The 25,274-nt window shown below is 41.9% G+C and overlaps 2 protein-coding genes across 3 annotated transcripts in view; both read right to left on the minus strand.

Moving 5' to 3' along the window:
* Positions 1–11,019, minus strand: part of Chd8 (chromodomain helicase DNA binding protein 8) — a 63,305-nt gene extending 52,286 nt beyond the window's left edge. The window contains exon 1 of one of the 2 annotated variants that reach the window (XM_017798057.2): positions 10,938–11,019. The gene's annotated coding sequence lies outside the window, so the exon portion shown is untranslated. The other variant, XM_029563369.1, reaches the window with a different exon arrangement.
* Positions 11,020–13,500: 2,481 nt separating this feature from the next.
* Rab2b (RAB2B, member RAS oncogene family) overlaps positions 13,501–25,274 on the minus strand; it is a 24,816-nt gene continuing 13,042 nt past the window's right edge. The window contains exons 6-8 of the mRNA XM_008832702.3: positions 17,508–17,619; positions 16,624–16,692; positions 13,501–15,690 (exon numbers count right to left, since the gene is read on the minus strand). Of these exons, the coding sequence (XP_008830924.1) occupies positions 15,583–15,690; positions 16,624–16,692; positions 17,508–17,619 (289 nt within the window). The 3' untranslated portion in view covers positions 13,501–15,582. The remainder of the gene's footprint in view (positions 15,691–16,623; positions 16,693–17,507; positions 17,620–25,274) is intronic.

Here is a 25,274-nt window from a genome sequence, read left to right on the forward strand (position 1 = left end):
AATCAAGAAACCAAGTAGCAAAGTCAGGACTGGTTTCTGTTGCTGCACCCCTCCTCTGTATACTTGCTGAAGTCTCATAATGCATCCTGCTACCAGATTAATTTCCTAATACACAATTTGACCAAATGAACTTTATGCTTAAAACCTTTCAAAGATACATTGTTACTTAATATACAAACTGTAGCTGGGTGTGGTGGCTCATGCCTGTAATCCGAGCACTGGAGAGGCTGATGTTAAAACAGGTTAAAACAAAATTTAAAAGCACATCCCCCCTTTCCAGTCTTTTTTCCCACTGTTATTCTACATATACATTTACATGCTAGTAAAAACAGTCAAGTTATTTCTGCTACATTTTTTTCATATGGGTCTAATTAATACTGCTGCATTCAAATTGTATATCATTTTTAATTTTTCAGTGTCAAAACTCTTAGTTATCTCTAAGATCTACATCTCTTTATTACTTCAACTTTTGTTGTTATTTGAGACAAGATCTCACAGTATATAGCCCAGGCTCTTCTGGAACTCACTATGTAGCCCAAGCTGGCCACAAACTCGTGGCAATTGTCCTGACTCAGCTTCCCCAGTGCTAGGATTTCAAGCATGAGCCACCATACCTGGCTAGCTAAACATTTATTGCATGCACATTATACCAGGCAATTTGATAATATTAGGGGTCCTAAGATGAATATAAGATCTAATCCCTACCCATCAAGCATGATGGTGCACACCTCTAATTCCAGCACTTGGGAAGTGGAAGCAGGAGGATCAGGATTTCAAGGCCACCCTGAGCTACATGAAACCCTGTAAAACAAAACAAAACAAAACAAAACCCATAAAAGGTAATAGTCCTACATCTTCAACTCCTAGTTGATGTTTCAGGAACACAGAAAGAAGAGGATTAATTTAGGAGGAACAAGAAAGTGGTTTCTTCAATCATGGTAGACAGAAGGTTGAGGTGGACCATAGGGGAGATTCCAGCAGCAAAGACACTGTGAGGAGAGGCAGAGCATGAAAATGAGAAGTGGCAGGGACACAGTTCTGTGATTCGGTCTTGCTAAAGCACAAAGCATACGAAACTGGATGGAGATGAGGCTGAAGGAGGTGGGGGTCGACATTTTCTTATAGGTAGGTGAGACTCTACAGAGAAACGGAATGACATGATCAGAACTACATCTTGGTTTCCTAACTGGCTTTGAAGAATGAAGGAGGACACAGGATCAGTCAGGAGGCTACTCTAAGTCCAGAAAGGAGGTGCATAGTGGGTATTTGCTCATTTGTTTTTTTCTGTCCAGCAACCGAAAGTATGCACTGTGGGAATAACGAAACATAAGATCTTGAACGAGAGGAAGCCCCATCAGTATTCTGACCCTGTCTTCTCTGTGGGCATACCTCTCTTGGTTTGAGAACATCTTCTAAACCAGTTTCTCTAACATTCCCATTAACTTTGTGAGCCACGTAGGCAATGCTAATTCGCTTTAGAAGGAATCAGTATCTAGATTAATGACCTCCAAAATGATTTAGTTTTAGTGGTCTAATACTTGTATGCTTGAGTATACACTTTTGCCCTCATTCCCTCCAGATTAAATCCAATTTAAGGCTAACAGGAACTGGCTACATTCTAGAATGTAGAGTCTAAAGATGATGTTCAACTAGTTTCCATCTAAACTTGCTCTAGATATGTATGCTATTACTATCAGTATCCGACTTTGAATGATCAGAGACCTATGTTAAGATTCCCAGGGATCCAATGAAAAGTCATAAAGGTTGCAGAAAACTACTCCTGCCCTTACTTAAATGTCTTTTCCCCATGGAGTCAAGAGCACCGTTTGCAGGTTTTCTTTCTACCTCTCTGGCCACTTTCTTCTTGCTAGTCTTCTTTATCACTGATACTTAAATTTCACCCTTAGCTCTTTCTCCTTTTGATGCTATACTTTCTTTTCAAGGATACCAAATTCAAATATACAGCCTTAATTATTATTCATTATTTTCTTTCACAAATTATTTACATGCTTATGTCTTTCATTTCTGACTCTGGGCAAGGTATTGCCTCTGAACTCTAGATCTGTTGCTCTATCTAACTGCTTGCTCAGCATTCTTTTTTGGTAGTCTTTGCAGTCTACCCACAGAACCTCATCCCACCACCACACACGTAGACAAAGGTGACCATTTTCCAGCACCTTGTATCCAGTTACAGCCACAAAGACCAGACAAACAGCGTCTTCCCTACTACCCATACCCAACCCTTAAAAACCCTCTTTATCTATCTCCTAAGTATCCCTCAAGTCTTTCTTTTGCCTTAAGTAGCTCGGTTTACCACTGGACCACTGTGACTGTCTCCTAACTGGCTCTTCTCTAGTCTATTTAACCCTTTCCTTCCCTTTTCCCTCTGTCCCCTTTGTCTCTTTCGCACAGTACTAGGAAAATGAACATCTACTACTGAATTATACCCCACCCCCTAATTTCCTTAACAAGCCTGAAATTACCTTTATTTTTAAAAATGCACAAAGAACTGGGCATGGTGGCGCACGCCTGTAGCCCCAGCACTTGGGAGGCAGAGGCAGGTGGATCTCTGTGAGTTCAAGGCCAGCCTGGTCTACATAGTGAGTTCCAGGACAGCTGGGGCCATAGGGAGACCCTGCTTCAAAAAGACCCAAAAAAAAAAAAAAAAAAAAAAAAAAAAGCACAAAGAGTTAATTTCCCCACTATCCTACAGCTAGTGCAAAGTGGTGCCAGATTCAAATTAGACACTGTAACTTCTGGTCAATCTGAACCACCCTACTACACTGTGTTCTAGGTTACAGATCCCTGTTGTAAATTCTCAGCCATGGTGGTTTTCATGCCTATAACTCCAACACTCAGAAGGCAGAGGCAAGAGGATCATTTAAGCATTTGAGACCAGCCTTGGCTACTAGGGAGAACCTGCCTTAAAGAAACAAAATTAAACAAATAATAAATTATCTCTTAACAGCCATTATTCCTCCTTTGTAGTGACCAATTATTTGATGTCCTACCCTCCTCCGTTAGAATGCAAGGCGAAGACTATTTATAACTTGGTAATGGGCATTCCATGTACTTTTGTTGAAGAATGTATTAAACCTACAGCCACAGGTGTGTGTGTGAGTGAAGCTTTAGGAGTGATGGGAGGTTTCTGAGCAAAATGCCATGTCTGCTCTCGCTGAGCAATGACAACATATGAGTAGGGACATACTTTCCTCCAGATACAGTCACTCTTCAGGACCTAAAGCAGACACAGCTTTACATATAGAAAGAGGCCACAGAGACACAAACAAGACTATATTCTAAATGTAACAATCACTGTTAAAGTGACATTTAGTTATCCTCTTCAGGGTTAGAATCACAGCACCTTGGTCATGACCAATTTAAAGCTACAGCAGAAAGCAAATGGATGACTATCCCTATGACTCAAAAAACAGCATGGATTCCTTTTTTTTAAGTCAACCTCATTGCATTTTTTTTTCCCAGTTAAACCCCTAGAGTTTTGGCCTAAGTCTGAAGATAGAAAATAAGAGTCCAATATTTAAGGATCACTGCCCTTAAAGTTAAAGTGTGGTTGAATCTAAAGAAACTACTTTTCAGTGGTTCATGGTGATGGAAGGGAAAAAAAATATACTGAGGGCTGGAGAGAAAAAGCAATTATCACAGAAGCCTGTCAACCGGATTCCTAGAACACATCTACAGATGGAAGGAGAGAACTGACTCCACAAAGTTGTGCTCTATACACATACCATGGCACATGCATGCCTACATATACACATCACACACTTATAATAATAAGTAAAACAAAAATTAAAAACAATAGTCTCAGTTGGGCATGGTGGCGCATGCCTTTAGTCCCAGCACTTGGGAGGCAGAGGTGGGCGGATCTCTGTGAGTTCAAGGCCAGCCTGGTCTACATAGTGAGTTCCAGGACAGCTGGGGCTATAGGGAGACCCTGTCTCAAAAAGACCAAAAAAATAAATAAATAAATAAAATAGTCTGTTACAAGAAGGAATCTAACTTGGCCAATATATCTACCTTGTATTACCATCTTTGGACATCTAACAACATAAATAACAACATACACTAAGTATCAATCCTGGTGCCCACCTTCATGCAATCCTGACTTCCCTATTTTAACTAAGTCATTTTACATACATTTATTCAGCCTAAGAGAGAACTATAAATGTTTATTTAATTCAACTACATGCTTGGAAAGTAACATCTCATACATTTCAAAGTAATTTAAAGAGTAAAAGACAGTATGTAATGCTTGGCACACAGTAGGCAAATAAGAAAGAATATATTCCCTATCCAGTATCTTAAACAGTACCACTAAGAGCTTACCTCACATGAAATTACTCATTAAAGACTTAGCAGAGCTGCTCTGCCAAGCAGAACGTGTGATACTGAAATATACATTCAGTTTCTCCATTCGAATAGCAGGAGCACAGGGCAGGATGAAGGGACTCTAGTGCTAACACGCTAGTACACTGCGGCCCTCTGACCTAAAGCACGGAGCAGACTTCCACTAGCACTAGTGTAGGGCAGCAGCCCAGCAACTCAACTCATCCTTTTCATGTGCACAGGAGTGTGTATTTCATAAATGCTCCATCTACTTCACAAAACCTGCTTGTGGTAACTTGAAAGTCCCCAACTGACTATGCTGCCTCTAAAAACCTGTATACACATATTTAATGCCTCATTCTTAAGAAAGGCTCCAAACAGGAGACATCTGGAAAACAGGCAAAAGTTCTGCATTACATAGAACCCAGACACAAGTAAGAGCTGACCTGATATATGCACTCTGACAAAGGGATTTAAAAAAAAAAAGATAGCCAGGCATGGGGGCGCATGCCCTTAATCCTAGCACATGGGAGGCAGAGGCAGGCAGATCTCTGTGAGACATAGGCCACCCTGGTCTACATAGTGTCAATCAGCTGGGGCTACAGGGTGACCCTGTCTCAAAAAAGACAAAAAAAAAAAAAAAAAAAAAAAAAAAAAAAAAAAAAAAAAAGTTTAAGGGGGCTGGAGAGATGGCTGAGCTGTTAAGAGGAGCAACAACTGCTCTTGCAGAGGACCCAGGTTCGGTTCCTAGCACCCACACAGCAGCTAACAACTGTCTATAACTCCAGTTTAGGGAAATTCAACACCTTCCTTTGACTTTCATGGGCACAGCATGGCACGGGCTTATTTACATATGTGCACACAAAGCACTCATATACATAAAAATTAAAAAGAAGACCTGGGTTTGGTTCCCAGCACCCACATCAGATGGTTCACAACCACCTATAACTCCATCTCAAAGGGGATCTGATGCCTTGGGCCTCCATGGGATGTGCACTCTCCTGACATAGCCACACACATATACACATAATTTAAAATAAGATAAAACTTTTTTTTTTGGTCTTTTTGAGACAGGGTCTCCCTGTAGCCCCAGCTGTCCTGGAACTCACTATGTAGACCAGGCTGGCCTTGAACTCACAGAGATCCACCTGCCTCTGCCTCCCAAGTGCTGGGACTACAGGTGTGCGCCACTTTTTTAAAAAAAGGATTAGTACAGAAGAGAAAAAAATGAACAAAACACTGAAAGGTCAGTTTTTATGTATTTTGTTACTCTTTGTTAAAAAAATAAAAACAAAAACAAAAACAAAACAAAACAAAAAACCACCAAAAAAAAAAAAAAAAAAAAGAATGAAAATCCAGGAATAGGGAATACAGGTCACTTATTGCCTAGCATGTGCAAGTTCTAGGTCCTATACCCATAGCACTACTCAAAAATAGAAACAAAATAAAGAAATTGAAAAAGCTTCCCATGCATGCAGTTAACTTAGGTAAATATAAAGCTAAAAAAATTATATTCCACCCCAAATTCTGTTGATCTGGTCTCTAAATAGGCATACTACAGAAATCACTAATTTCTGGAAGAACCAACCCAAGAATCTTATCACTAGTAGGACACAGTACTTCCAAAAATACTCAAGTCCCAGAGGATAATCCTCAAAGATGTCTGCAGTACATTCTCAAACTATGCAGTGGAATTACAAACAAACAAACAAACAACAGGCAGGAAATTCTGTAATGACTGCAAGAGACAGATTCAAAAACCTTGAGGACTTTATAATCATTGAATAGCCTGCCTGCCTTCTCAAATGAACTTAACAATTCAATTACAGAGGTTAAGAGCACTGGCTACTCCGGCAGAGGACCCAGGATTCGGTTCCCAGCACCCACATGGGTGGCTAACGACTGTCAATAACTCCAGTTCCAAGGGGTCTGATACCCTCTTCTGGCCTCCCTGGGCATTACATGCACATAGGGCACTTACATACATGCAGGCAAAACACTCACACTTAAAAAGAAAAAAGAACCCAAAAGACTATGGCTGAGGGTGCAGCTCACTGGTAGAGCAAGACCCTGGGTTCAATCCCTAACACATCAAAAAGAAAAAAAAGAAAAAAGCAATTTAGTTACTATATAACCTTTCTCAGAAAATCAGTGACATAGTACTATAGGCTATAAACTGAGTATGGTGGCTCATGCCTCTAATGCCAGTGGTCAGGATGCTGAGGCAGGAAGACTGCTATAAATTCCAAAGCAGCCGTGGCTACACAGTGAGCTCCAGGCCAGCCTGGGTTACAGAGTGATATCTTGCCTCAAAAATAAGAAAGCAGGGGAAGGCGGGAACGTGGAGAGATAGTTCAATGTCTTAATCGTGAGCATCAGAGTTTCAATTCCAGTACCCACTTAACAAGCATCCTGCAAAGGCCTGTGACTCCAGCGCCCTCATCTGGCCTCTACAAGAGCACAGCACCCACACACATGCACACATACACTCACATAGGCATGTACATATAGACACATAAATAAAATCTTTAAAAAAGTTACAAACTCTTAAAACAAAAAGGTGTTATTATGGAATTATTTTATTAGACTACTGGAACGTTATCAAAAGGCTTAGCACTATCACGTTTTAGGTTCTTATATACAGGGGAAAACACAATTCTGGAAATTATTAAGTAATTTCAGTAGAATGAAATGATGATCTGAGTTTGAAGAGGTAAAATTTTGTCTAAGTTCCCTAAACTTTTCCACTGTTGGTGATACTTGTGTATGTATTCCTGCAGAAGACAAATGTAAACTAATGGTCTGTGCTGGGCTGACTTCTATCTGTACTTACTGAATTTTTGTTTTGTTTTTGGTAGTGCTGCAGATGGCAGATCAGGGCCTTGTGCATTCTAGACAAGTGTTACATCCTTAGTCCTTCCTACCGGATTTTCTTTTCTTTTTCAAGGCATATCTTACTGTGTAGTCCTGAACCAAGCCGGCCTTGAACTCACAGAGATCTGACTGCCTCTCCCACATCTGTCACCTCTGCCGCCCCTGCCTCCTGGTGCTGGGATTAAAGCATGTCCCATCACCTCTGGCCCTTTTTTACTGATTTTAGTGAACAGTGTTTTAGTTTGTAAATTGTCTTGTTACAAAGATATCTTGATCATTTTGCTTCAAATGACATTAAACAATAATTCAGTGATCCTGGCAAAGGACAGAAGATGATAGATAATAAAAAAGAAAAAAATAAGAAAAAGAAAAGCCTGGGAGTGGTGGTGCATACCTGTTTTGCCAGCACTTGAGGCAGTCAGGAGGATGGATTAGGAGTTCAAAGGCAGTCTCTAGTACACAGAAGAGTTCAGGGCCAGCCTGAGTGAGCCACAGGAAACTGTCTCAGAGAAGGGGAGAGTGGGAGGAACCTCAGAGACTAACATACTCTGTAACTTAAATATAAACTTCATAAAAGGGGTGGGGGGATCCAGGACAAAGTTTGTAATGCAGTAATTAAATAGACTTTTAGGAAATAGAAAAAAAAAAACCTGTTAGCTCATACAGCAGCTTTGTTACATAAAAATACAGCTGTGCTAGGTGTCCAAGGAACCACACACCACCAATGAATTAAAAAAAAGTGAACAAAATCATAATAGGAAGATCACCAACTTTGTGAAACAAAAAAATATCAAATTCGTTAAAGAGGGGGAGATAAAAGAGAAACTGAGTGACAAAGGAAACATGACAGCCTATCAATGAATCAGGTGCTGAAGAGAAAACAGTCAGTACCAGAATGATCACAGTAGTGCTGGGGTCACTCTTGCAGATCAGAGACTAATTAATGACAAGCATAGTACAGTGACTTCTGGTGGGGCCAGAAGCTCCAGGAAAACATTTGTTGTTTTTGCTTATTTCACAAATATTAAGCTGAGTTTAAGCTCATGAAAGATAGCTGTGGATACATAATTTTACTAAAGCCATCTAACATGCACCTGAATGTTGTAGCTCTTCCACGGGTAAAAACACTATCTATCTTATTCTTACTGCCAGTGAGTTGTTTTGGCATCTACAAATTAATCTTCGGTGGTCTTTTGGTGGTAGCACTGCTTAAAGTAGTTCCCTTTTTAAAAAGAAATATTTTATTTATATGTGTGTGTTGCCTGCATGTAGATAAGTGCACCTGTGTTGTGCAATGCCCTAGGAGGACAGAAGAGGCTGTCAGATCCCCTGGAACTGGAGTTACACACAGTTGTTAGCTGCCATGTGGGTGCTGGGATTCGAACCCGGGTCTTCTGCAAGAACACCCAGTGTTCTTAACCGCTGAGACATCTCTCCAGCCCAGTAGTTCCCCTTTTAAAGGAGATGTACCTAAAGGCTTCTTTTAAAGAATTCCCTCCTTACCCTCCACTACCTAATAGAAACTTAGTTCTTCACATAAAATATCTTTTTTTTTTTTCCTATTGCAACCAAAATTCTGCACCAGTGGGTGGGTGCAATTGCTTTTTATAGAGGAGTGCTACACAGAAGGCTGTTCTTATAAATACAAGGTTTAGGTTTCCTGACAGTTCAAAATCAGCTTAGCAGATACAACCTCCATCTCTAGCTAAAAGGATTTTGCCAGTTTGAGAACTGACAAATCAAAAGACCAGATGCATATGACTGCTCAAACACAAGAAGGCATAGGCATGACCTGTGCTAGCCTCCATACATTCCTCTGCCAAATCCCTTATTCCTACTCCTTTGCTATTGGTTTTAACCTTCTTCAAGCTCCTCTCTCTCTCCTCTTATTTGGTGTGTGTAGGGGAAGCATATGCTAAGGGTCTTGTACATGATAGGCACAGGCTACCCCAGCTGCCCTCCCCCCACAGCCTGTCTTCACCACACACACACACACACACACACACACACACACACACACGTGCGCGCACACCCTCACAGTCTCTCTGGCCATGCTTGGTAGACCTTCTGGCATATCACTCTTGAAACAGGTTTTCTTTTTAAGATCACATATTTTTATTTTCTGTGTATAAGTGTTTTGCCTGCCTGTATGTATGTGGGCTATGTGTATCAAAAGAGGGCATCAGATGTCCTGGAACTGGAGTTACATACAGTTGTTAGATGCCATGTGGTTGCTGGGTTCCAAACCCAGGTCATTTGTCAGTGATCTTAACCACGGAGCCACCCCTCCAGTTTGCAAAAGGTCTTCTTAAGTAGAATATGTTGCTTATTATAACTTTTTTTAAGAGTTGAAATTCTTCTAAAACAGTTCAGATGTTTCCTACTTTTAAACCTGGGGTGGTAGCTTATGCCCATAATCCAAGCACTTGGGAGGTAGAGGCAGAAGGATCAGGACTTCAGAGTCCTTCTGCACCACATTGTGAGTTGGAGGCCAACTACATGAGGCTACTGAAATAAATTAATAAAACAAAAAACAGGTTGTTTGTTAGATCTCCTATTTCGTCCCGTCCCCCCAAACAAAAAGGAAGTTTCCCACTTCTGACCATATGAAATTGACTACAACTTGTTGTGGAACCGTTAGAGGACCATAACGAGAAATTTCCAGGCAGAAGACATTTTGTGACTAAGAAGACATCCAAATCACAGGCCCACTTTCTAACATGTGATGTGCTCAAAGGGGGGCTCAGCGGCCACCAGGATAATCCTTGAGAGAACTCCTGAGTGAGTTAAGGAACAGATCCATGAGTGCACTCTGATGCATAATGTAGCTCCCTCGACTGTCTGGGATGTTACATTGTATCTACTCTTTAAAGGAATTAGATAGTGTTAAATCGCCAACTTCTAGCTCACTCATTGCAAAGACTAAGTCTTTACCACTTCAGGACTGCCTCTTAAAAAAGGAGGGGGCACATGCACAGCCGGCCCAATGGCAAGGAAATTCTCTGACACCAGACATAGGTAAATAAAGAAACTGCATTGGCTGGCGGGGTGGGGGGGAGGTCCTCTACCAGTGAAGTTTATATCACGTAACAGAAAATAGGAGCTCTGCAGACCTGTCAGGGGGAGATGCAAGACTCGAGACCTCTTCCCACCATCTCTAAACACTCTGCAACTGCCTTACAGAAATTATACCTGAGTATTGACAAATCTGTACGCGCTCACCCTGTGCTTTCTACCCGTTTGTACGAAAATACAGAAAAGGGGGGAGGAAGGGAGAAATCCAACCAAATAAAGAAGCCCTAATCTCACACTTCTGAGTCCAAAGTATGGAGTAACCAAATGGAGCAGGGGAGTTCTCCTTCCTCCGGAGGGGGAAGGAGAACAAGGCGCTGCCTGCAATGGACGCCACACCCAACATGCACTGACAAGCTCCGAAAACTGCACCAGGCCCCGGCAGCTCCCTCGCGGCTCGGCCCTCCGCCGGACCGGCGCCCGCACCGTCCTCCGCCCGCCTCTCACAAAGGAGAATGGTTCAGTCCAGAGCATCACCCGCACCTGATCGCTCTCGACCCGACCGGCATGGTGGAGGGAGAAGGCCGAGCTCCTGGCCCTCGCTGGGGCTGCGCTCCCGGGACGCGTAGAGGAACAGCACCGGGGCGGCGAGAAGGGAAGCCTACCTGAGCACGTCCCGGGCTCCCTCCCCGGCGGCTTCAACTCACCGTTTCGGAGAACAAGGCTCCTTCCGGCGGAGCATGGCCAGCCCTCGCCTCAAGCGAGCTTGCTAGTAGTCCAAGCTCCGCGGGCCCGCCCACCTCCACCAGCCACCAATGGAGGGCCCGGAGCCGGGCCTGAGCGGCGGGCGGCGGGCGCATCATCCAGGAAGTCTCTGCAGAGTGGGCGGGCCTGAGAGCCGGGAGGGCACGTAGGCAACCGCAGATGTGCCTGATGGAAAAGAAAACCTGCGGGGGCTCAGCTGCACACCGGCCTCTCCGACCCCAGCCGCTGGGGGCACTCTACAGCACAGCCACACTCGCCACCTGTTTCTGGGACGCCATCTTGGTCGGACAGCTGCTGCAGCGGGACACGGGATCTGAGGCCCTTTTTGGAGTTCTGGCCTTCTGTTTTGGTCCAGCCCCAAACACATTACCCCTTCATAGCCAGAATACCTCTCTGCCAGAACGAACTCTGGGATAATGCTGAGCAGTGGTGGGAGGCAAGCACCACTACCCTTTCACTTAACTGTAGAGTAATGGCTTTTATCAAAGTAGCAAAAATCAGTTTTTCGAACGACACGTTCATATGGCCAGCACCTAGAGCAATCCATCATATACGACACCAGCACAGGTTATGTAGCCATTCTGCGCTCTTCAATGTGCTCTGATTTTAGCTGCACAAAATACTGATTCAGTTAAGAGGAGTGATGGAATAATTCAATTTTTTAAAAAAGGCCTTAAACTAGGTGTGGTGGTGCATGGCTTTAATCCCAGCACGTGGAAGGCAGAGGCAGGCGGACCTCTGTGGGATTGAGGCCAGCCAGGTCTACATAGAGAGGTTCAAGTCAGCTGGGTCTACAGGGAGACCCTATCTCAAAAAGACCAAAATAAATAAATAAAAATTTAAAAATTGGGGCTGGAGACATGGCTCAGCGGTTGGGCACGCTGGCTGCTCTTGCAGAGGACCCGGGCTCGATTCCCAACACCCACATGGCAGCTACGAACCGTCCTTAACTCCAGTTCCAGGGGAATCCGAAGCCCTCTTCTGACCTCCGCAGCATTGCACGACACGGGTGCACGGGTGCAGGCAATACACTCATACATAAAATAATTTTTTATGTCTCCCTGTAGCCCCAGCTGACCTGGAACTCACTATGTAAACCAGAATGGCCTTGAAAGCACAGAGATACCCGCCCTCCCTGCCTCTGCCTCTTGAGTGCTGGGATTAAAGGCATGCACCACCATACCCGGCCCAATTAAATTTTGTTTTTCAAAACTCATGGAGTCTTTCAGATTGTGAAAGGATTTTTCCCAAGCAGTAACAGCACTGCATGGTCATTCATGGCAGGAGCTCAGACATAATTTAAGAAATTATGTATCAATATTTTATCAGAAATAAGACTTGATCAATAATTTTTCCTTTATATTTAACAAAATCTGTTGGTCAAATTATCTCCTAGCTACAGCTACCATTATATCAAATTTGAGGTATTAAGATTTATCAGAACAATGTGGTCATCTGTAAATGCAGACAGATACAATCTTAATTATTAAGGGTGTCTATGAGAGCCCATTACTTCTAGTTGTTTCTGGTACACAATAAAGAGCTACCAACAGAGTTGCCACCACAGCCATCAGAGAAGGGCTTGAAATGCCTGATCCAGTAATTCCTGCTAATTGCACTGATCTCTTGCTATAAACTGTATGATTCCAGTGTTCTTGAATTCAAAAACCAGTTGACACCCAGACTGTCTCATAAGTACCATTAGCCATATGGAGGCGGGAGATCTGTTTCTCTATTTCTTCATGACCAGTTGACTCAGAACACAGGTCCTGAATTTATATATACATTTGTTTTCCTTTAAAACTGGCAAAATATCCAGTACAGAAAGTTATAAAACATAATAGAATTGGGTGTGGGAATTAGACATTTTAACAAAGTGATCCAAAAATATCAAAAAGTTTCCTTTCATGACTCCAAAAACAGCAGCTGTAGGCACAGTGCTCTTTAACCAGTGCGCTAACGCTTCTGAATTGCTAAACAAAATTTTAGTAAAACAAATAAAAACCCTTGGTACAGAAACTATAACATTTGCTGGGTGTGCTGGCACACTCAATACTCAGGAAACTAAGGCAGAAGGATCAGAAGTTCTAGGCTAGCCTGGGCTACATAGTGAAGGAAGGAAGGAAGGAGGGAAGGAAGGAAGGAAGGAAGGAAGGAAGGAAGGAAGGAAGGAAGAGGGAAGGGAAGGAAGAGGGAAGGCAGGCAGGCCTAAAGTATATACTTCATTTAATCGTACTTGGTGAGGGAACGGGCTAAATTTAAATTCAACAACCTCTAATCCTTTTTGGAATGAGGTAAGATTAAACACACACACACACACACACACACAAAATCAAAGCAACTGCCCAAATGTCTTCTAATCTCCTGTGGTGCAGTGTTAACTATTACCACTACTACTAAAGGCAGAATTCAGTATAAAGCAAATCCCAAGGAGGCAACTTTGATATAATACCCTAGGAGAGTATCTACTTACATTTAGGGTATAATCAGAAATGACACATGGAATAGAAGCAGCTTGGATACATGCATATATTTAATAATGAAACAATCATTAACAATAAAAATTAGAAAATTCAGTGAGAACTCAGTGCTGTGGAAAAAAATAAATTAGACAAGTGAAGAAGATAGCAACTGACCCAGAAGGCGGAATGATAAGTGAACAAAGGCAAACTGGGCCACAATAGCATCATATGCTCTAAGAGGGCTGGAGAAATACCTGCTCCCTGTTCGGAACAAGCATTCTTACTGTATGCTGCAGAGAATGGAGGCAGTAAGTTCAAGGCAGGAGAGAAGAGCAACAGAAAACATATAAGTAAAGGGGAAAGACTGAGATGATTATAAAGAGAGGACTCTAAGGCTTTCATTTCTTCTACAGTCTAAAGTAAGCCTGAAGTTTTAGCATGTCACTCAAATGCACAATCGCAGAATGAGTTGTACTAGGCACAGTAAAAGACTGGCAGATGAACTGGCTTATAATAAGGGATGACAAGAATCCTGCTCTCACAGAGCTTACATCCTACATGAGACAGATCCCACACGTAAAATCACCACAAACACCTTTACATAGTGAAACACATATAAATAAATATACATATGAATAACCAAGATAGGAATGCTAGGGGCACTATGTTAATAACTGCTTAGAACTCCCTGGTCAGTCACTGAAGATTTTAAGAAGGAAATAATGTTGAACTTTTACTATAATTAGTAGAGTGCAGAGCCCGTGCCAATGTACAGAAGTAGAAATGTCATCCTCAACAAGCCAATTAGCTTGATTAAAGGACAAAGTCAAACAGATGTGGTTAAGAAGGGAGTGTGTCCAGCTACTTGGAAGGCTGTAGGATTGTAGGATAACAAGTTCAAGACCCACTTGGACTACATAGCAAGTTCAAGGCTAGTCTGGGCAACTTGTCTCAAAATGAAAAGTTAAAGAAAAGGCTCTTGAGGGTATAGCTCAGTGGTAGAACACTTACATGAACCTAGGTTCAATCACCCAATACTGAGAGAGAGAGAGAGAGAGAGAGAGAGAGAGAGAGAAACAGTTGAGATAAAGTCGAGGTCAATTTGGTGGAAAATAATGTAATGTTAGAATTGGTCCCCTAAACAAAATTAAAAATTAATGTTTTCTTCTTAGGTAGGAATATATGACCACAGGTCCAGGACCAACTCCATTTCTCTCAAGAGTTTTGTAGTTAAGAATTAGGAACCAGCAACAAGGGAGGCCAGACAGCCTGACCTAATCAGCAAGTCCCAGGTCCCAGAAAGAGACTATCTTAGAAAACAAAGTGGTGGGCTCCCGAGGAACAATACCTAAATTTAAGTTTAATACGTGAACACAAACACACGCATGGACACACGCACACGTGAAATAAAATGAAACTAGCAATGAGAAAGTACAAAGACACAGAGCCTCCTTGAGTAAGGGGAGGGAACTGCCTTCTCCAAGAACTCTGGTAGTGACAGACTTTCCAAGATAAGGAAATAAAAAACTTAAAGATTTGACTAGGTTCACATCTATCATCCAAAGGCCAGATTCTGGTAATCTGAAGTGTTCAATCACAATGTCCTTCACCCTGGCTGCTACACAACTAGGTGAGGAACAGATACATATTCCTTTAAAAGTTTTTCTCCCTTTGCTTTTTTGAGACGGGATCTTACTATGTAACCATGGATGGCCTGGTAATCCTTATGTAACCCAAGGCTGGCTTTAAACTCATGGCAATATGGCAATCCTCCTGCAGAAACCTCCTGAGTGCTAGAATTATGAGTATGTGCCACCATGCCTGGCAAACAGATGTAGGTACTCAGGAAGTTGTTTATTTTTTAATTACTGTGACAATCAACTTTGACCCTAACATTGTAGAAATTAAAGTGAGGATGAAAATAGCCCTACTCTATACGGAATGCTCATGTCCCTAGAGGAGGCCAGTAAGGGCCCAATTCTCTCCTGGTCTCTTAAGTGGAAGGGTGAAACATCACACACTGAAAAGAGGCTGCTCTCAGCCAAAGTGAGTAAGACCTCTTTCTTTAAGCTGACTGATCTGAAGCTGTTCCAGGAGAGGGGAAAACAGAGTTCAGGCCAGACGTTCAGCAGCAGCCAGAGTCAGACCCTATGTCACAAGAATTCCGCTGAGAGGTGTTGGGTCCCACTGACGTTGGAATTGACTGCTGAGGCCCAATCTTGATGCCATTTGCCTGAAAAAGAAAAAAGGCAATAATTCCCACCTCAGTGCTAAAGTGAGTGAACAGGAGAAAGAAGAGGGATAAAAGAGAAACTTTAATTACGTTCTAAAAAAGATACGACTTTGGCAAGTAAACATGTTCTCTAGCCAGACCACTGTCAAATAATAAGATATGACAGGTGAGGATGAGATAACTAGTCATGATACGAGGAGCAGAGCCGGCTAGGAGGTTTGTGCGAATTGTTGTAGTGCACTGTTATATTTAAATTTCATAGCTATACACAGAGTTAGGATGCGATTAGGCAAGAACAGGAGAAGTGAGGGGCTAGGCAGATGCCTCAGCAGGCATCTGGGCAAGCATGAGGACAGTTGTCTGGATCCCTAGAGCCTATAGAAAAACTAGATGGGTATGGCAGTCTGCCTGTACTCTTGGGCGGCAGAGATAGGGAATCCCTGGAGCAAGTCTACTGGTCAGACTAGACAAATGGTAAGCTCCGTGTTCACTGAGAGAGCCTGCCTCAATACATGAGGTGGACAGTGGGGAAGGACAATACCTGCCATCGACCTCAGGCTTCCACAAGCATGCCCACACAAGCATGTGTGCCCACACACTTGTGCCCCAACACATGCATAAATATGCACCATATAAATATATATACCAAAAAAATTTTAAAAGAGAAACAAAATATTAGCATAGAATTCTTTTTTTGTTTTGTCCCAGAGTTTGCCCTCTTAAGCAATTAAGAATTATATATCTCTCATATAAGCATTCTAGGTCTCAGACTTGAAGACAAACAGAAAATGACAGGTTTTTAGATGCTTACATTTAAAAGATAAAAGAAAACCAAAGAAAAAGCTTGAAATGTAATTAGTGTGATATCAGGCAGTTTCTACTCCTGCTCAGAACAGAACTAAGCCGTCAGTCCCAACCCCAACCCTTTCTCACCTCATTGTGAACATCAAATAAACCCTGCTGGATCTTCCTATATATTTCTTTGGCTGTGTTAATGAAGGCCTGAGGAGACAAAAATCATTTATCAGTCTTAAATTTAAGAAGATAAATGAGAGAAATACAAGTCTTATTTGGATTTCTAAGGTGAATTAAGAAGCTGGGTGTGGTGGTTTACAGTTGTAATCCCAAGACTTGGGAGGAAAAGATAAGATCATAGCAAGGTTGAAGCTAGTCTGGTCTACACAGTGAGCTCCAGGCCAGCCAACCTCAAAACCTCAAAAGAACCAACAACTAGCTAGCCAACTAATTAGCTGAATGAATGACTGAATGAATAAAACCTAAGACAATTCAGTAGAGGCAGTAACATAGCAATTCCCACAAATGTCCCTCTAAAATCCATTGAACAGAGCTGGATATGGTGGTTCACACCTGTAACCCCAGAACTCCAGAGGCTGAAGCAGGAGAATGGCAAATTTGGTGCCAGTTTGAGCTATACAGCAAGTTCCAAGCTGATTTGGGCTACATAGCAAGACCTTGTCTGAATAAACAAAACTACAACAATAAAATTTTATATATATAAAAACTATATTGAATATAGTTTTCAAAGGAAAAAAAGATGATTATTAGCATTCTGGTACTGATCCAAGATATCAGGAATCCTAGGATTACACACTCCAAATAAGGCAGATTCTCTTCTCCATTAGTTAGTGGAGATACAGTCAATGCCAGGCCTAGTAATGAAGGCAGTTCCTGTTAGGTTCCCAACTAAGCCACAAGGCATTCTTTCTCTGCCCACGTCCCTTGGAGAAAAGGATTCTGAATGACAGAAGAACAATAATGCAATCTCTGCAGCTCCTCCACTTTTTCCCAAACAGTACCTCTTCAACGTTGCAGGCTGTTTTGGCTGAAGTTTCCATGAATATAAGTCCATGCTCCCGAGCAAAGGCCTCTCCTTCCTCTCTCTTCACATCCCTGCGGGACTCTAGATCACTGCAATAGATTAATTAGGGAGGAAATTCTTAAAAGATTTAAGTGAATTATAACACAGTGGAAAAAAGAAAAAAAGCAAATTTCTCAGTGTTTTCAAATTCCTGGTATGTGGCTCCTTGATGTCAGGGACAATAAATCAGTATTCTCAGACATTCTCAAAAATTTCAAAATTATGATTATCTTAAAGACACTTCTAATAATCTTCACATTCTATTATTTAAATAGTTAAAATTTTAATTTGATTTAAGGGCTGGAGAGATGGCTCAGTGGTTAAGAGCACTGACTACTCTTGCAGAGGACCCAGGTTTGATTCCCAGCACCCACATAGCAGCTATGAATCATCCTTAACTCCAGTTCCGGGGGCATCCAAAGCTCTCTTCTGACCTCCGTGGCATTGCACAACACAGGTGCTCACATACATGCAGGCAATACACTCATATAACATAAAATAAAAATAATAAAATATTTTTTAAAAATTTAATTCGATTTTATTTATTTTTATTTATATAGATGTATGTGTGCCTGTTTGTCTGTATGTACATGTGCATGCCTGGTATCTATAGGTGCCTGAAGAGGCATCAAATCCCCGGAACTGGAGTTCCAGACAGTTGGAGTCCCCATGTGAGTGTTGGAAACTGAATCTGGTCCTTTGTAAGAGCAGCAAGTGCTCTTAACTGCTGAGTCATCTCTCCTGCCACAGAATAGCCAAAATTCTTATTTAAAAACTAAAACACAGCCATACTTACAAAGAACTGCAGCATATAGGAATAGTCAAACAACAAAAAACATACTTTGAAATTCAGCTCTCTCAGTAAGGTAACAGTCACTCAAGGAATAACATGTAGTCATTGGCCATTTAAGGACTTACTTTGCATTGAAAATGTGGGATACCTTGGAAAAACAAGTTAGGACTAAATGTATCATTGTTGCCAAATAAATGTATTGTTAAAAAAACAAATAGATTTAAGTGAAAAGGGAAACCCTAGTTCTAAAAGAATTCCACAGCAGGTTCAATTCCAGGTAACACTTCAGAAATGTATACCCTACATGACACTCTTTTGCACAGGCTTATTGACTGGTGTAGTTTCTTAGAAAACATTCTTCAGCTTCACAACAGCTTCTGCGTAGCTGAAGATAACAGCAAAAAAAGGCTTATACATGGAGCTGGAGAGATGGTGCAGCGGTTAAGAACACTTGCTCTTGCAGAAGACCTGGGTTTGAACCCCAGCACCCACATGGCAGCTAACAACTGTCCATAACTCCAGTCCCAGGGGATCCGACAGCCTCTTCTGACCTCTGAGGGTATTGCATGCACGACACGGGTGCACTTACCTACATGCAGGCAATACACATATACACATAAAATAAAAATAATAAATAAAAAAAAAATTAAACAAGAAAAGGCTTATACAGAGTTGGGCAAATCCCAAGGTCACTCAAAGCTCATCCCTAGGCCGTTTTCAAATGAGATCTAGGAAAGCAAGGCAGAGATGATAAAAGGGAAGCACTATTTACTAGAAAGTAGAAGTCTTAGGCTTTCCCATCCTGTAGTGATGGCTCTTTGTCTAGAATCAATTGACAAGAGAGAAAGTCAGGAATAAGAGAGCACAGGAGAGTCATTAACTCGTCTCATTTCTAGTGTGTATAAAAGTGGCTCAACACTTTGGAACTGCACGCACATGGCGCATTTACACACATGCAGGCAAAACACTCAAAACAAAATAAAAATTGTTTTAAAAAGTGACCCTGCCTCTTCACCCCTTGCAACTTTTGTCTATCCTGGCTTCCACAATACATTAAATGGTATAAAAAACCCAAGATATTAAAATATCTGTAATTTTAGGACTTGGAAGGCTGATTGTGAGTTCAAGGCCAGCCTGAGATACAGAGTAAGATTCTGTCTAAAAAAATGAAAACTAAAACCAAGCAAACAAAAAGCCAAAGTGTTGGGATGGGAATGTAGCTCAGTTAGTAGAGTGTTTGCCAAGCGTACACAAAGCCCTGGGTTCCACACCCAGCAGTGTATAAGCCAGGCATGGTGAAATACATCTACAATCCTAGCACTTGGGGTGTAGCAACAGGAGTTCAAGAGGTCATCCTTAGCTACATAGCAAGCTCAAGGTCAGGCTGAGCTACAGGAGACTCTGTCCTCAAATGAATAAACAACCAAGGTATTGATACTTCTTCCTCCCTTTTTCAAATACACAATTCATCCCAAAGTGAAGTACCAAGAAAATGTATCTGAACATCCTCTGTTCCCCTTCCTCTCTCTAGTCTCTACTGTAGTCCAAGCTACCATTCCCCTGACCTGGAATTCTTACAGTTTGGATCCTATTTTAACCTTTGCTTCCTTCAAGGGAGATCTTTTAAAATCTGATCAACCTATAAGTGCTTAGAACTCTGAAATGCACAGCTGAGAAATGTACCTTCACGGTAGAGCACTTACTAGGAAGTATGGAATCTCTAGGTAATGAAGGATTCCTAGGTAAGAAAGGGGGTAAGGACTGGGGTCTGATCCATAACCCTACAACAAAAAAAATTCTCTTAAGAGCTTGTACTATGTTTAAACAAAACAACAAACAAACAAAAAACCTCAAACTCCTAGCTTGGCATTGTGGTGCCCACATGTAGTCAGTACTCAGAAGTAGGAGGATCAGGAACTTGAGGCCAACCTTGGCTATGGAAGGCCATGCCTCAAAAAACAAAGTCCCACATAAAACAAAACAACAACAACAAAACCCAAATCCAAACTCCTCACTTGAGTCTACAAGGTGCTATTTGGTCTGGTCTCTGCCTATTCCTCCAACCCTATTTTGCATCTTTCCTCCAACCATACTGGGTTTCTTTCAACAGCACAAACTTGCCAGCCCTCTTCCCAGTTCAACACCTCCACACAGTTTGCTACCCCTATATGATACCATGTTCTTAAACTTCCTAGCAAGCTCTTCTCTATCATCTGCATCCCAGCTCAACATTACTCCTAATCAAAAAATAAGTACTGTTGGCCAGGCGTGGTGGCACATGCCTTTAGTCCCAGCATTCGGGAGGCAGAGGCAGGCAGATCTCTGTGAGTTCCAGGCCAACCTGGTCTACAATGGGAGTTCAGGCTAGCTGGGGCTACAGGGAGACCCTGTCTCAAAAAGACCAAAAACAAAACAAAACAAAAAGCACTGTTGCTTCCTTGTCTAGCAAGCCCCGTCTTTTACTTCACTGCTGTTTCTGTCACAGTTTCTAACTATATACATCACTTTTTAAATGATAAATGATACAGTTTATAGATTCCCATTGGACTATAAGCTCTGTGGTATTTTGTCATTTTGCAAACTCAGGATCTGGCACAGTGTCTAACACATAGACATCAGTTAAGCCACTACATGAACACAAGTCACATGTGGCTATACACCAGTACAAAAGTAACAATTTACCACAAAATAGATTTTAAGGGAAATACAGCAACACTCAGCACGGGAATAATACAGGAATTGCAAGGTGAAGGTAATTCAGTGCCTGCATCGGACCACTACAGACTGTTCCACATCTTCATATCTTTGCCATCCTGAGATATGGCAACTGCAGTGACGAAAAGCACTGAATAGCCCGGTGTGGTGGCGCAGGCCTTTAATCACAGCACTTGGGAGGCAGAGGCAGGCAGATCCCTGTAAGATCAAGGCCAGCCTGGTCTACATAGTGAGTTCTAGGCTAGCTGGGGCTACAGGAAGACCCATTTGAAAAAAAAATAAAAATAAAAAAATAAAACAACCCCCCCCCAAAACAAAACATAAAACAAGAAAAGTGCTGAAAGATTGGGCCTGTAAACATCTTGTCATAAAGCATGTAAGCAGATAGAGCCACAGGAAACGGTTGCTTAGAGGAAAGGCATTTCTTCAGAGGTGTATGCCACATTCCTATAAATAACCTCTCACCCAAGCTCCTGAAACAACTCTAATGAAACTCACGGTGTCATTAAAAAAAAAAAAGCATGGAGTAGCAAAAATGAGCGCTCAGAGAGGTAGAATCCAATGGTGACTGCAAGATTTGAAATGGTTTACTATGCCTAAACAACACACACAGGTGATTGGTTATTGTTGCTATCTAAGAATGAAATTTAAATTTTCGTGTGTTGTAGCTTTGGCTGCCCTGGAGCTTGCTCACAGAGATCTGACTGCCTGTGCCTCCCAAATGCTGGTGTGTGTCACCAAGCCTGGCATGAAATTTAATTTTTAAAAAAGAGAAATACAAATATTTTTCTTTTAATTTATGCTTTCAATTTTCAAATATATCCCAAGTTACTATAAAAATACATTGTTTAGGAGCCAGAGATGTAGTTCAGTTGGTAAAATGCTTGCCTAACATGACACCACAAAAAAAACCAGCGTGATGGTACCTGCCTATAACCCTAGTGCTTGGAAGGTTAACACCAGAAAAAATTCAAGGTCGTTCTCAGCCGCCTAGAGAGTTGAAGGTCAGTCTGGGACCCCTGAGACTATCTCCAAAACATGTTCTTTATTTATTCTCAATTATTATTAACTTTCTTTTTAAAAAATATTCTATTATTTTTAGTTAATGTTTATGAGTGTATTACCTACATGTATATAAGTGCACCCATGTTGTGCAATGCCTCAGAGGTCAGAAGAGGGCACCAGATTCCCTCGAACTGGAGTTACAGACAGCTGTGAGCCACCGTAGGATGCTGAGAACTGAACCTGGGTCTCTGCAAGAGCAGCCAGTGCTCTTAACTGCTGAGTCATCTCCAGCCACCCCAACATTTTCTTTCTTTACCATATGTGTATGTGCATGTGACATGGTGTACATGTAGATGTCAGAGGACAACCTATGGGAGTTGGCTTCTTGTTTCACCAGGTGAAATCAGATCTGGGGATCAAGCTTAGGTTGTCAAGCTTGGTGGCAGATGCCTTGACCAGCTGGGCATCTCACTGGGCCAAAAATATGTTTATTTAGATCTATTTAGTTTGGCCTTTTTAAGGCTTATTTTGTTTTTCAATTTTATTTTTTAAAATTTGGGTGTGTGTGTGTGTCTGCGTGTGTGTATGCCATATGTGTGCAGGTGCCTGTGGAGGCCAAGAGAGGGTGTAGGATCACTGGAGCTCAAGTTATAGGCAGTTGTGAGTCACTGGACAGGGCTGCTGGGAATTGAACTCAGGTTCTTTTGGAGAACAGAACAGCAAGCACTCTTAACTACTGAACCATGTCTCCACTCCATTTAGTTTAGATTTAATTTTTTATGTTTTTGTGTTATCAAAACAGGGTCTCATGTATCTTGGGCTGGCCTCCAACTCTCCATGTAGTCAAAAATAGCCTTGAACTCCAGATTCTCCCATCTCTCCGCCTTCCAATGCTGGATTTCAGGTTTGCATCATCATGCCTCGCTTATTGACTTGATTTTTAGTGGGTTTTTTTGTTTTGTTTTATTTATTTATTTATTTTTTTGAGACAGGTTCTCACTACGTAGCTCTGGCTGGCCTGTTACTTGCTATGCAGACCAGACTGGCCTCTAACTACAGAGATCCACTTGCCTCTGTCTCCTGAATACTGAGATTAAAGGTGTGCGCCACCATGCCCAGCTTAATTTTTAACTTTTTTTTACTATGTTTATTTATTATTTTTTAAAGGGAATTTTTAAAAAATTATTTATTATTTTTGTTTTATGTGTATGTGTGTATTGCCTGTGTGTAGATAAGTGCACCTGTGTCGTGCAATGCCTTCAAAGGACAGAAGAGGCTGTTGAATCCCCTGGAACTGGAGTTACAGACAGCTGCTAGCTGCCATGTGGGTGCTGGGATTTGAACCCAGGTCCTCTGCAAGAACAGTCAGTGTTCTTAACTGCTGAGCCATCTCTCCAGCCTCCTATGTTTATTTATTTAATGTGTGTGTGTCTGTGCCCAAATACCATGGCATGCATATGGAGTTAGAGGAGGACCCATAGGACTTGGTACTCCCCTTTCACCATCTGTGTCCTGGGGACTGAACTCATACTGTCAGGCTTGGCAGTAGTCGCCTCCACCCACTGAGCCATCCTGCTGGCCCTGATCTGACTTCTAAGAAAGGGTTTTACTATGCAGCTTTGCTTAGCCTGGAACTTACTACACAACTCAGGCTGGTCTCAAACTTGTTATTCTCCTGTCTCAGCCTCCCAGTGCTGCAATCACAGGTATATACACTCACACCTGGCTTATATCTAAACAAACTTTTTAAAAACTGAGAATATACAGTGTTGATAAAGATGTAAGGACACTGGAACCCTTCTGCATTGTTGGCAGGAATGCAAAATGGTTCTGCTAGGATGAAAGACGAGATGGTGAGTTCTCAAAAAAAAATGCAACATCGAACTATCGTGTGATCCAGCAGTCTTACTACTGGTTGTGTAACCAAAACAACTTGAACAGATGCATCTTTGCTCCCACAGTCTTAACAGTATTCATCACAACAGCCAAAAAGTGGCAGTAACCCAAGTGTCCATGGAGAGAGAAAAACAAAATGTATGGTTATATGCACACAAATGATTAGTATTAATCCTTAAAAAGAGAGGAAGTTCTGATACATGCTATAATATGGGTAGAGCTTGAAGACATTACGCTAAATAAAATAAGCCACTCATAAAAGCACGCATATGTAACTGTACTTAGATGAGGTACCTAGAGTATTCAGATTCCTAAGGAAAAAACAAAGAAGCTAGGTGTGCTGGCACAGTTCTGTAATCCCAGCACTCCAACCTAGGCTATGCAGTGAGGTCAAGGCCAGCCTGGGCTACGTAAGACCCTGTTTCACCAAAGAAATGAAAGAAGGAAAGGAAGAAAAGAGAAGGAAGAGAGAAAGAAAGAAAAGAAAGGAGAGAGGGGAGTAAATTAATGAATGATGGTTGCCAGATGCTAAGGAAGGGGACCGAGGGCAAGAGGTACCAATTAGTAATCAATGGTTTCAGAATTTAAGAAGAAAAGGCTCTGAAGATGGATAATGGCCATGGCTGAATGTTAACAGAGGTAGTGTCACAGAATGTACACTTAGAAAAAGCTAAAATGGCAAATCTCATGTATACTTTACAGTAATTTATCTTTACTGAGACAGTAAGATGATATATAGGGGCTGGAGAGATGGCTCAGTGGTTAGGAGCACTGGCTTCTCTTGCAGAGGACCAGGTTCTGTTTCCAGCACCCACATGGCAGCTAACAACCACCTGTAATTCCAATTTCAGGGGACCCCATGCCCTCTTCTTACCTCCGCAGGCATTGCACACATGTGGTGCACTTACACATATGCAAGCAAAACCCTCACACATGTAAAATAAAAAAATTTTTTATTGGTCTTTTTGAGACAGGGTCTCCCTGTAGCCCCAGCTGTCCTGGAGCTCACTATGTAGACCAGGCTGGCCTTGATCTCACAGAGATCTGCCTGCCCCTGCCTCCCGAGTGCTGGGATTAAAGGCGTGCACCACCATGTCCACAAAATAAAAATTTTAAAGAGAAAAAGAGCCACATATGGTGGCACATGTTTTTCATCCCAGCAGAGGCAGGCAGATCTCTGTGAGATCGAGGGCAGCCTGGTCTATTGGAAAGTTCCAGGCCAGCTGGGGCTCAGGGAGACCATCTCAGAAAAAAAAAAAAAAAAAAAAAAAAAAAAAAAAAAAAAAAAAAAAAAAA

The sequence above is a fragment of the Nannospalax galili genome, unplaced genomic scaffold (genome assembly GCF_000622305.1).
Source record: "Nannospalax galili isolate Female #2095 unplaced genomic scaffold, S.galili_v1.0 scaffold1256, whole genome shotgun sequence".
Classification (NCBI taxonomy): domain Eukaryota; kingdom Metazoa; phylum Chordata; class Mammalia; order Rodentia; family Spalacidae; genus Nannospalax; species Nannospalax galili.